This window comes from Sinocyclocheilus grahami, unplaced genomic scaffold, assembly GCF_001515645.1.
Source record: "Sinocyclocheilus grahami isolate Dianchi unplaced genomic scaffold, SAMN03320097.WGS_v1.1 scaffold118.1, whole genome shotgun sequence".
In the NCBI taxonomy this organism is placed as follows: Eukaryota; Metazoa; Chordata; class Actinopteri; order Cypriniformes; family Cyprinidae; genus Sinocyclocheilus; species Sinocyclocheilus grahami.
In genome coordinates, this window is record NW_015505297.1 from 633294 (window position 1) to 646696 (window position 13403).

At 34.6% G+C, this 13403-nt stretch overlaps 1 protein-coding gene across 1 annotated transcript in view; it reads left to right on the forward strand.

The window, feature by feature from the left end:
• Nucleotides 1–13403, forward strand: part of LOC107589658 (neuronal PAS domain-containing protein 3-like) — a 181871-nt gene that overhangs the window by 66968 nt on the left and 101500 nt on the right. Inside the window, exon 2 of the mRNA XM_016278161.1 lies at nucleotides 9250–9348. Coding sequence (XP_016133647.1) covers nucleotides 9250–9348 — 99 coding nt within the window. The remainder of the gene's footprint in view (nucleotides 1–9249; nucleotides 9349–13403) is intronic.

Below are 13403 nucleotides of genomic sequence, written 5' to 3' on the forward strand. Positions count from 1 at the left end.
ATGCGATAAAGAAGACCTAAGACAGTTGAGCAACTAGAAGCCTGTATTAGACAAGAATGGGACAACATTCCTATTCCTAAACTTGAGCAACTTGTCTCCTCAGTCCCCAGACGTTTGCAGACTGTTATAAAAAGAAGAGGGGATGCCACACAGTGGTAAACATGGCCTTGTCCCAACTTTTTTGAGATGTGTTGATGCCATGAAATTTAAAATCAACTTATTTTTCCCTTAAAATTATAAATTTTCTCAGTTTAAACATTTGATATGTCATCTATGTTGTATTCTGAATAAAATATTAAAATTTGAAACTTCCACATCATTGCATTCTGTTTTTATTCACAATTTGTACAGTGTCCCAACTTTTTTGGAATCGTGTTTGTACACAAAACATTTATTACAACTAACAGTAAAGAAATATATACCATGCCTTTTTGAGGGGTGCTTAATAAACTGACAAAATTCAAATCCGAAGAACTGCATGCTTTCATTATCCATATAGCTGCTCTGTAGACTAGAAAACCCATCAAAATAAGAGAAGATTATAATTAGATATATATAAATAATTAGAAGATTAATCATAATAAAGTATCTTAGAATAAAGAAGGATTAATATGTATTTAATTTATACAGTGAAGTGTTATTTAACATTTGTTTACTTTATTTCTGTACCTGAAAACTGTTAAACCTTCCTAAAAAGCACTGTTTATTTAATATGTATCTTTGTTCTGTTGTATTTATGTAGGCCTGCTGAATGTTAAATGGATCCAATCCATGTTCATTAGAAATTATTTGATGATGCAGCAATAAATCTGCTAGTATAATTTAATGCGGGTGTTTTTGAACTTTGCTGATTTAAAACATGATCAAAATACTATCTATTTTGATGACAAAATTTCAAATAAGAGAGGAAGTGACGAATATCGGTATCGGAATCGGCCAATAAGTGATCGTTAAAATCGGTATCGGCCCCCAAAAATCCTATATATATATATATATATAAATTACTGTAATAAATATATTTTAAATATATTCTGATTCCAAAATAAAAAATGTAAATGTGTTAATTTCATTTTAATTTATTCTTGTTAATTATCTTATTATTAGTTAACTCTTATTACTTAAAATAATACATTTATTTATTCACTGTCATGTTTTTATTAAACCTGCCAGACTTATTTGTAGCAGAATGTCTCAGCTGCACTTTGCTGTACAATGAAAGTGAAAGTGACCATGGCTGTCTAGGAAAATTTTCAGTAAATAGTGACTTAAATTTCAGTCTGTTCCTCACACAAAGCTATCATGTGTCTTCAAACGGTGGGATATAATGCACAGGCATATGGACTGCTTTTATCATGCTGTTTTTGGCCTTTATGGGTCTTGGCAGCTCTTGGTCACCATCCTCTTTCAAGAGAGCAACTGATAAACATCCTGAAAATCATATGGGTTAAGAACAACATAAGAATGAGTAAATGAAGAAGGATTTAATTTTTGGGTGACCTGTTCCTTTAAGAGCTGGAGCAAGCAGAACGCCGGTTTGTCCCTGTATTTCTGAGCATGGATGTATGTGTGTGCGCTCAACAGATATGATGGCACTCTTGTCCCTGTACCGCAGTGAATATCTCAGTCTCTCTGCTGGTTTGATGTAGTGTAGCAGACGGCTCTTAATAATTTATTTGCGTAGCAGCACTTGAACAGTGATGCTGTCTTTCTCTCTCTCTCTCTCTCTCTCTCTCTCTCTCTCTCTCTCTCTCTCACACACACAAACACACACACACACACACACACACACACACAGACAGGTCAGGTGTGTATCCCCACACTTTTTCAACACAACTCAAACACACGCACAAGTTTCTTCATCATACTGTATATGTTAGTAAAGATGGATGAGAGTGTCTTCTTGTAGCCTGTCGGTTTGTTGTGTTTTTTCTTGTAGCGACAGCTCAAACAGGATCTATAGAATCAGCATATAAATATATATTTTTTATATATTCAGGTTCTCGAGCCAAAAATGAAAATGTACATTTAATTACCGTCATGTCTTTTGAAACCTCTAAAAATATTTGTATTTATTTTACTTATATTATTATATATTTATACCATTCCTTTTATATAGCAATACAGCTTACATTTCAACAAAAAGTTAGTATGTTGCAGTGGTCTTATAGTATTATTTATATGCTATTATAGTATATACTGTAATATTTGATTTTTAACAGTTTTTATGCACTTTTAGTTAGTGTTTCTGCATAGCTTAATTTTTTTTGTTTTAGTAATTGTAGTACTGTAACTTATTTTAGTTAGTTGCCAAGGCAAGATTTTTAATTTTTCTCACCTTTTTAATATTTCTAATTTCTTAAGATTACTTTTTCAAGGTTAGTTTTTCATCTAATATTTATTTTGTTTTATATTTTTAGTTTTCAATTTAATTTTAGTAATTGTGGTACATATTATTTCAGTTGCCAAAGTTTTTCATTTAATATTTATTTTGTTTTATTTGAACTTTATTTTAATTACTGAAAACATTTTTTATTTTAATGACCCTAAAATATTTTTAATTGTTGTTTTCGTTTTAGTAACAGAACTTGTATTCTGTTTGAATATTTGGCTAATATTTTGTCTTATAGTTTTACTCATAGTATTTCTTTTAATTTTAGGCATTTATCTGTATTCTTAAATCTACTATTGGCGCTTTTCCACTGCATGGTACGGCACAGCATGGCTCGCTTTTGGGGGGTTTTCCACTGTGTACAGTACCTGGTACTTTTTTCAGTACCACCTCGGCTGAGGTTCCAAGCAAGCTGTACCGTTACCAAAAAGTGACATGTAAACCCTGCTGATCACTGATTTGCCAGAAAGAATCGTCACTACCTGTGTCATTGAACTTGCGTCACGTGACACTACTAGACCTGCTAGATTAAATCAGCACAGCCAGCGAGGATCAAACGCAACTTTTTTTGAACAAACGCAACAATTTCGAATTAGCACACCTTTTTTTAAACAACAAAATTATTTCGTGGTCTGTTGGGGATGTACAGACGTTCCGCTCTTTGATAGCCGAGGAGAGGATCCAGTGAGAGCTTGATGGGACGACACGGAATGAAAACGTTTTTCAGGAGGTCACTCAGCACGGCAGTAGAGGCCGTGCAACTATAATGACATGTCTATAATCCTGCCCACTCTAAAGCGGTACTAAACTGCAGTGGAAACGCAAACTGAGCTGAGCCGTACCATGCAGTGGAAAAGCGCCAACACCTTTTTTTAAACAACAAAATTATTTCGTGGTCTGTTGGGGATGTACAGACGTTCCGCTCGTTGATAGCCGAGGAGAGGATCCAGTGAGAGCTTGATGGGATGACACGGAATGAAAACGTTTTTCAGGAGGTCACTCAGCACGGCAGTAGAGGCCGTGCAACTATAATGACATGTCTATAATCCTGCCCACTCTAAAGCGGTACTAAACTGCAGTGGAAACGCAAACTGAGCTGAGCCGTACCATGCAGTGGAAAAGCGCCATAAGTTCCCTCATGTTCCAAACAGCTTGTCCTTTCAATGGTTTTCTGATGTTTATTCTTGTGTGTCAGTTTTATGTCCGTCTTGTCCAGACTGACTAATCTGGTCCTTTTCTCCATGAGAGTCAGGTTAACTCTGCGGTCAGAGCCATTGGCCCCTGTGCGCTAGATTTATTGTCTCTGTGATGGTAGTTGGGTTGTGGTCAGCACGTGCACGGGGGAACCGCGGATGGCTTCTGCGTTATTGTAATGGACTCTTGCATGGGAGAATTTACCTGTAAATGTCACTCACCCCACTCCAACAGATGACATCGATAAAAGCCCCCGTAAATCACGCTGAGCGGCCCCTACGCCCAATCCAGCAGTCAATATCGCAGCCTAATAAACATGCCAGGGGGCCGTAGTAGTCTGAGATGAGTGTTTTCAAACAAACAGGACAATTCTTGTCCATCTTGACACCATTGATGGGACTTGTAGGGTCTTAGGCTGCTGTCACAGTTCAAACAGTACACACAGAAAAAAGGGGTTTAAAATTGTACACTTTGAGGTATAACAGCTTGTCTCTGGAGCAGTACCCTTAAAAGGACATATTTGTACCTTTTTTACCCCTAATTGGTACATATTAGTACCTTAGAGTAGTAATACATACCCTTAAGGTACTAATATGTACCTATTAGGGGTAAAAAAGGTACAAATATGTCCTTTTAAGGGTACTGCTCCAGAGACAAGCTGTTGTACCCCAAAAGGTACAATTCTGGCCCCTTATTTTTCTGTGTGTAGCTGTGTATCACCATCAGCGTACATATTTCTAAAATCAACTAGTGATATTTTAGTATTATTTACATGGTGTTATAGTGTTTATTATTATATTGCATTTTTTTTAGTTTTCATTTTAAATTTAGTTAAGATTTTAGTAATTGTGTTATATGCATTTTTATTGAACTTATATAAACTTCTATATACCTTAAATTTATTTTATTTTAGTTTTAGTAATTGTGGTACATATTATTTCAGTTGCCAAAGTTTTTCATTTAATATTTATTTTGTTTTATTTGAACTTTATTTAAATTACTGAAAACATTTTTTATTTTAATGACCCTAAAAGGTTTTTAATTGTTGTTTTCGTTTTAGTAACAGAACTTGTATTCTGTTTGAATATTTGGCTAATATTTTGTCTTATAGTTTTACTCAATAGTTTTTGAACTTAAATTTCTATATACCTTAAATTTAGTTTCATTTAATTTCAGTTTTAGTAATTGTAGTACTTAACCTAAACATATTATTTTAGTTAGTTTTTAGATAATTCAGCGCTTTTATTTCCAACATGCGCTCATTCATGGCTGCATATTATTTAATTCAGGCAAAGTTATGTCTTTATTGGGACAGGACTTGACGGATTATTTTACATGACTCCATGAGTTGGTCACTATTTCTTAGAGCCAAGCTGCATAAACTACATCATCATTTATGTAATTCATCTAATTTGTCCATAAATGGCTGTTATGTTAAATAAAGTTTACTAACTACAGCAAATCAAGTACCTGCATGGCGTTGTTGTCGTCTCGTCTCCCCTCAGACGCGCTGCAATGGCGATCCTGTGCGCAATTTTCAAAACACCCACAAGATGGCGGCGTTTATCGGTGAATCCGATATTACAAAACCGATATCCGATTATGGTCAAATGCTTAAATATCAGGGGGAAATATCGGTAAATCGATATATCGGTCGATCTCTAATTTTAATTACTTAAAATAGTTTAAGTTGCAGTTCTAGTTTTTGTTAACAATAACAACATTGGTTTGTTGTTTGAATATTAGGTTAATGTTTTGTCTGTTATAGTTTTATTGGCCATTATTGTCAGAATTTGTCAATTCTGTAATGTAAATTTCGTGAATTTGTTTCAGTAATGTACCAAAATACTGGCTAAATTTCTCTAATAAATATGTATTTATATTTATAACAGCCCTTAACAATGGTTTTATTATTATTATTTTGGTTTTATTGGTTTAATTTTATTTGTTTATTTTGCTTGTCATTTTGTAGTATTTCTATATAGCTTTAATTTATTTTTGTTTTAGAAATTGTAGTACTTAAACTTGTTTCAAGGTAAAGTTTCATTTTAATGACCAGAAATAATTTTTGACTAAATTTAAACAACATTTTTGTCAAAAATTTAAATAAAAAATAAAATAAAAATAAATGTTTCAGCAATTTTGATTGAATTGCTTTCGTGCCAATTACAAACTGTGCTTGAGTCCACTTGAACTGTATCCCAGACCAGCGTTGGTTAGGAAAAGTTAGCGTAGGAAAACTACTCAGGAGGAGATTTTGGCAAGGAGTGACAGTGATGTATGCTTTAGTTTTTGACTCTTTTTGCAGCTGTGGTTTTACTACAAAAACTCTTACCTTTTGTTCATCCAGTGGTATATTTTCAGCTCTTTCCATATAGGCAGTGTCTAGAGTTCTCTGTATTTCATTTTTTCTCCCAGGATTGGGGTTTGAGTTCTCATCATATTCTGCCTTCTGTCTCTTCTTAGTCTCTCCGGATTGTTGCGTTTACGCAGCTGAGGGAAAATAAGGTGTTATTTTGCGAGGTTATGACAGGTGTGTGGAGCGTTCCTGTGTTTGATTGACACGCTGCTCGTTTTGTGCGGATTGAAGGTCTCTGTGATGCAGCACGGGTCTGCAGTACCTCCATCCTGGCCTTTTGTGAGTGTATTTTTTTTTTTGTGAAACAATATTGTGAACACTGTCGGAATACCACAGACTCAAGAATATCCTTTCCCTCATCTCTTCTCTACTCGTGGTCTCTCCCAACCTCCCTCTCTCAGTCTGCCAGCCCTTTGGCACGGGCCTCTCTGTTCTGACATGGTACCATCCTGTTTGATAATAATCCTTAGATGCTACTGCAAACCCACAGAGCAGATCTTCAGCATTCTGAGGCCTGTATTACATCGCATGTGCTGTTGACTTTGAGTGTCTGGGCCAAACCGACAGGAGAACATATCCTGCAGACGCTCTTCTCTCTCCAGCCTCTCTCCAGGATTTAGCATCTGATGGAAATCAGAAACCGCATTAGGATTAGTGGTGTCATTTTAGTTTTCATTTGACAGTATTTTATGTTCTTTTGTCATCTGTAATTTTATTAGTTTCTTCTGTTTAGCTTTAATTTATTTTTAAGTTTTAGTTATTTTAGTATTTAAACGTACTTTATTTCAGTTAGTTGCCAAGGTAACATTTCTATTCTTTTTGTCTGTCAGACTTATTAGACTTATTTTTAGTTTCATAAACACATAATTGCAAGATAAAAACAATTTAAAAAAAATTCTTGCAATTCTAAGAAAAAAAGTCAGAATTGTGAGGTATAAACTCAGAATTCTGACTTTTTTCTCGCAATTCTTAAGTTTATATCGCGCAATTCAGTTTTTTTTTGTTTTTGTTTGTTTCAGTCGTGGAATGAAACATAAATAAATAAGTGCGACTTTTTCTCACAATTCTGACTTTTTATCTTACAATTCAGACTTCTTAGAATTGTGACATTATGTGTTTATATCACAATTCTGACTTTTTTCATGCAATTCTGAGAAAAAAATTCTGATTTGTGAAGACAAAAAAAGTCCAAAATTGTGAGATAAAAAGTTGCAAATACCTTTTTTTTTAAAGGGCTAAAAAAAATTCTTGCAATTCTAAGAAAAAAAGTCAGAATTGTGAGGTATAAACTCAGAATTCTGACTTTTTTCTCGCAATTCTTAAGTTTATATCGCGCAATTCATTTTTTTTTTGTTTTTGTTTGTTTCGGTCGTGGAATGAAACACATAAATAAATAAGTGCGACTTTTTCTCACAATTCTGACTTTTTATCTTACAATTCAGACTTCTTAGAATTGTGACATTATGTGTTTATATCACAATTCTGACTTTTTTCATGCAATTCTGAGAAAAAAATTCTGATTTGTGAAGACAAAAAAAGTCCAAAATTGTGAGATAAAAAGTTGCAAATACCTTTTTTTTTAAAGGGCTTCCATAACATGGTACTTTCTAAATGCCATTTAAATCAACAAATAATTAATTTTGTTGTTGGAAAATAATAGTTTCACAATCACTTTGCCAAACCAGCAGAAAAAACATCATGCATTCATTTCTCTCTCCAGCTTGTACGATTGTCAAGCAGTCATATAGGACCAGGATTTAGCGTCCACAGGAAGTCTGACGCGATTGAGACGGCATCAGGGTCAGCGGTGCTGTTTTGAACGTGTACCCGGAGCAGGCCTGCTTACAAAACGGACACATTTTCAATCATATCGCCGATTCCCTGGAAATCATGGAAAGGCCATGTCGGAGCATTTTATAGAGTACAATGCACCAGATGGGGATTAGTTTTCCCAACATGTGGGGGAAAAAAGGTATTTTTTAAAGAGAATGCGTGGTGTAGGGCTAATATAGTCGGCTTTGAAAAATGGACCAAATCTTCTGCTGCTGTCTGCAATATACAGTGCCTTTACGGCCATGAAACAAAATCAAAATGGGCCTGCATTGGGCCAGGGAGACAGTGCTTTATGTGTAGGTGTGTGTGCGCGTGCACATGTGTGTGTGTTGGAGCATTGCGTGTGTAGGTGTTTTCATTCAGTTTGTGGTAGAATGGCGACACTCTCCATACCTGCAGGGAATTTATTGTGCTAAATGAATTGTGGCCCGCAGAAGTTTGTAAATTGCAAAGCATCAATCTAGAGGAGAGAGAGGAACGCGGCTGCGTTCACCCCGGTCTGATATCAATCCTTTACCGTTAAAACCTCGCCTTTCCAATTCCTCCCCATTCATCCTGCAGCAACCTCCGGTGTTTAACAGGGATCATGAAGAGCCCTTAACAAATAAAAGCTCTTTAGCATTTGAGTGCCACAGATAAATGCGTGAACGAGGCCGTTTATGCCGAGCAATTAGAACGGCACCCGCTATCTGTAGCGCATCACGCCAGAGACGAGTCAATCACATTGCCCCGAATCAATAACCCGGAAAATTTGTTAATGTTAAACTACTGTTTTGAAAAATACATGTTTAACATCAGCCAATAAACATTCTAAAGGCTGGCAATGATTCAGTAAGGTCGGAGCTACAGCGTGTAATGCAGCACTCAAACGGCTTTCTCAGTTATCAATATGTAAGCTTATATGCTGCTTTATTTGTCTTTCAGATCTCACCATTAACAGAATATATGCTTTGTGGTGTAAATAATTCTCATACTGGTTACTAACATCAGAAAACATCAAAAGAAAATACATGTTTGACGAATTTCATTTCACTTTCATTATATATTAATTTTTCATTATATTTACATTCCAACAATTTCATAATTTACATAAATCTATCAATCTATCTATCTATCTATCTATCTATCTATCTATCTATCTATCTATCTATCTATCTATCTATCTATCTATCTATCTATCTATCTATCTATCTGTCTATCTGTCTGTCTGTCTGTCTGTCTGTCTGTCTGTCTATCTGTCTTATCTGTCTGTCTGTTGTTCTATCTATCGTTCTATCCATCTGTTGTTCAATCTGTCTCTGAAATATAATAAGGTAAACCGACTCAAAGTTCAGTTTATCAAATATATGTAATTGTTTGTGAAATCTTAGCCTCATTGAAGTTGTACTCATAATCTGTGTGAATTCTGGGTCATTCTGGTTGCTGATGTTTCCCTCATTATGGCCGTTAAGAGCTTTTCCACGTTTCTCCACAGCGAGCCATACTGGGAGAGGTCTGCTAATGCAAGCTCGTGCTCCGCCACTAGGCCCAAGACACTCCACCTTGGAGGGCAACAACATACCTCATCACCATGGTAATCCATCCCTTCTACCACATCTCTCAGTCCAGCCGGAGTCGATAGAAATCACAGATCATCTGCACATACACCAGACATTTCAACAGCACTCCAGACTTGCACACACTGTCACAGACAAATAACATTTGTATTGTACAGTATTGATGATAGAGATTCAGTGATTTATAACTTTCTACCAAAGTTTTTTTTTTAACACTGTCCTTGTTCCACCCTAGAATTTTTTCATTTTTTTTTACCATGATCACTATAATTTCTTCCAGAATGCCAGTATAGGTATAGTTACTAATGTAAAAGTTGTGCTGCGTTCATGTCATGTAAAAAATACAGTCATTTCAGACTGTTTTACAAACAGTTCATCTTTGTTAACACATAATTTGGAAATGCAGAATTTTTAATGAAAGCTCTTATGTTTCCCATTTGAAATATTCTAACAGTAATGTAAACACACACTACCATTCAGATATTTTGGGATCAGTAAAATGTTTGAAAGGCTGCATTTATTTTAACAAAAATACAGTATATTGTGAAATATTATTAAAATTAAAAAAAATATATACATATATTATAATATATTTTAAAATGTAATTTATTCCTGTGATGGTAAAGCTGAATTTTGATAAGAAATCAGAAATCAGAAATCATTCAAATATGCTGAAATGCTGCTCATGTTCTTACTAATATCAGTGTTGAACAGTAGTGCTGCTTAATATTTTAATATAGCCACTGTTACCTGGAGTTACCTTTTTCTTCATTGTACATTCTTCAATGTTTTGCATGAGAATATAGATGCAAATTTATGAAGTAATTAAGTATTTGCTGTCATCACCAACAAAGCAGAATATGGATCCATTACAGCCTTTATGAACATTAGAAACCAATCATTTCTGAGATCATGAACAGCCCAGAGCAGAGCATTTACATTTCATATACTGTAATTCGGACACAACATGAATACTGCATTGGTATCAGCCACCACTCTCACCAAATAAAAATGAACCAACAGAACACTCTTATTAAAAATAAAAGTTCTTTATTGGCATTGATGGTTCCATTAAGAAGCTTTAACATCTATGGAACCTTTCCATTCCACAAAAGGTTTTTACAGTATAGTGAAAAAAGGTTCTTCAGATTACTAAAATGTTCTTCACACTAAGACAAAACAAAATTGGTTCTTTTAAGAACTGTTCACTTGAAGGTTCTTCAGGAAACCAAAAATGGTTCTTCTATGGCATCACTGCGAAAACCCCCTTTTGGAACATTTATTTTTTACGAATGAAAGATTCTGGAGCTTCTTACACTGCCTAAAGGAGACACCAAATTTATTTATGATTATTTTACAGAAGCTACAGTAACTGTTTTGGCAGGAACTCTTTTTCCCCAACTATCATTCTAGAAATGAACAATATACTTTTTTCCTCATTCATGTATGTTTTCTTTTTGTTCATTTGAGGTAGAATTACATCTTTGGTGTGTTTTTTTTAATTCACTGAGAAACCCCAATGGAGTATTTACCCTTCACAAAGACATTCTTAATTGATCAAAAACAAGTATTATTGCTTCTGAGCCACAGCAGCTCAAATAAATTATGCCACAGCAACAGAAATCCAATACGTAATAGGCTTAGTAAGACGAGCTGGATTGCTTATAGCGCAGATAAACGATGCCCCTTTCCAGAAGTGCCCATTTATTGTGCCCCTTGCTGATTTCCAACCTGTGAAGATGAAACAAGGCATCATGGGAAGTGAAGTTTCACGTATTCCTCCGAGACCAGACAGACTGGAAGTTTCCAGAGATACAGCTAGCGTGTTTGGGGAAGTCTTTGTAGCGTATGGAAACGCGTTTGAGGAATATGCGGCGCTGATTATATGCAGGCGCCGCTTGATGGATTGGTAAGGAACGGAGGCACGGGGGCTCTGGGATTACTGTCACACTGACTAAAGAGGATTTATTTATCACATTCACAAAAAGCCTCTTCTAATAGCTCATCATGGGGTGTATTTAGAACTATTAGTACAACCACCCTTGGCTTCTGATACACTACCTGCCAGTGTGCATAACAGCAGATCTGCCGCCTCTGTCATCAGCGTTTTCTCTATTTTTATGTCTCTTTTCTCGCACACCAGCATTCTGTTCAAGCTTTGACACTTTAGGTATGGTGTAAAGCCACTAAATAGATTTTCACCTTTTTATTCTTCTCTGAAAGCGTTCCAGCGAACAAAAGCTCAATGCTAACACCATCACCACGCCAGCATTAGGTGCCCTCGCTGTCCAATAAAGAGGCGCATGTTTCAAAAGCCAGGAAATTATTTAAATGGACCATATTCTACTTCTGTTGCAGTTTATTTTTTCCCCTAGAAGGCCACTTGTAATATTAGCCAATGTTTCTTGCACCCGAAACAGTCATAATGTAGTTTCCCTGGCTATTTTCCACCCTCTCGTTGACCTTTAGAATTAAATATAGGAAATTACAAATTTGATTTTTGTTTGCCTACGCTCATGTTGTTCCAAAATTAAATACTGTTGTTCTTTATATGGAACACAAAAGTAGATTTTTTTTATTTTTTGTGGGGGATTTTTCCATAGTCTTTTAAGGCCATAAAAAGACATATAAGTAGTCCATATTATGTTTAGCTATGTGTGAGGACAGACTGAACCAAAAAACAAAAACAAAAAAAAAACATTTAGTTGTTATTTAGTTTTCTATGCTACAGCTCCCAAATGTGATTTTCTCGAAACTGGCACACCGTTTTTTTGGTTTGGGAACCAATAGGGCATGACATCAAACATCAAACTTGTACCTTAACAAATCCATTTATGCTTTTTTTTTTTTTAATATAGTTTTTCAAGCTTGACACTTCAGACTATTGTTTTATATGTAAACTCCTGTGGCATATTTAAAACTGTCGTTCATCTGAATGTGTCAAGTTGCTGAATACTAAATAGGTGTTGATATATACACTACAGTTCAAAAGTTTGGGTTCGGTAAGATTTTTGAAAATGTTTTTGAGAAAATACAGTAATATTGTGAAATATTATTCCAATTTAAAATAACTGTTTTCTATTTGAATATATTTTCAAATAAAATATATTCCTGTGGTGCAAAGCTGAATTTTCTCCAGTCTTCAGTGTCACATGATCATTCAGAAATCATTCTAATATGCTGATTTGATGCTCAAGAAAGAGTTTTCATTATTACCAATGTTGAAAACAGTTATATTTAATATTTTTGTGAAACCATATAAAAAAAACAATAGTTTTTTTTCAGGATTCTTTGATGAAAAGAAAGTTAAGAAGAAAAGCATTTGTTTAAAATAACATACATCTTTTGTGACATTATAAATGTCTTTACTGTCACTTTTGATCAATGTAATGCATGCTTGCTGAATAAATGTATTAATTTCTTCCCAAAATTAACTAGTAACCCTAAACTTATTATAAGCCATTTTTGCAAGTTACTTTCCATAAACGGTTTGGGTGGAGCTTTATGTTGTGAATGTTTTAGTATTTATACATAGTATATTAAAAGAGCATGATATGTTTTGAAGATATATCCTCTTTAAGGTGATAGCGACTTAATAATATAGCTCACATACACTCTTAAATATAAAGGTGCTTCAAAAGGTTCTTCAAGCGATGCCATAAAAGAACCATTTTTGGTTCCACAAAGAACCATTCAGTCAAAGGTTCTTTAAAGAACCATCTCTTTCTTACCTTTTTATAATCTGAAGAACCTTCTTTCGCCACAAAGAACCTTTTGTGAAACTTTGGTTCAGATGTTAAAGGTTCTTTATGGAACCATTTAGACAAAAAGGTTCTTCTATGGCATCGTGAAGCACCTTTATTTTTAAGAGTGTATTTGGGAAGTCTGTTATTTCCACCTTTATTCATTTAAGAAAAATAATTAGCTTTGAACATATGTTATGAACATATGTTTTCCCTTCAAAAAATGTTTAGTCTTAAGTGATGATGATGATGATGTGTGTGTGTGTATATATATATATATATATATATATATATATATATATATATATTTTTTTTAATGAGAATTTTTT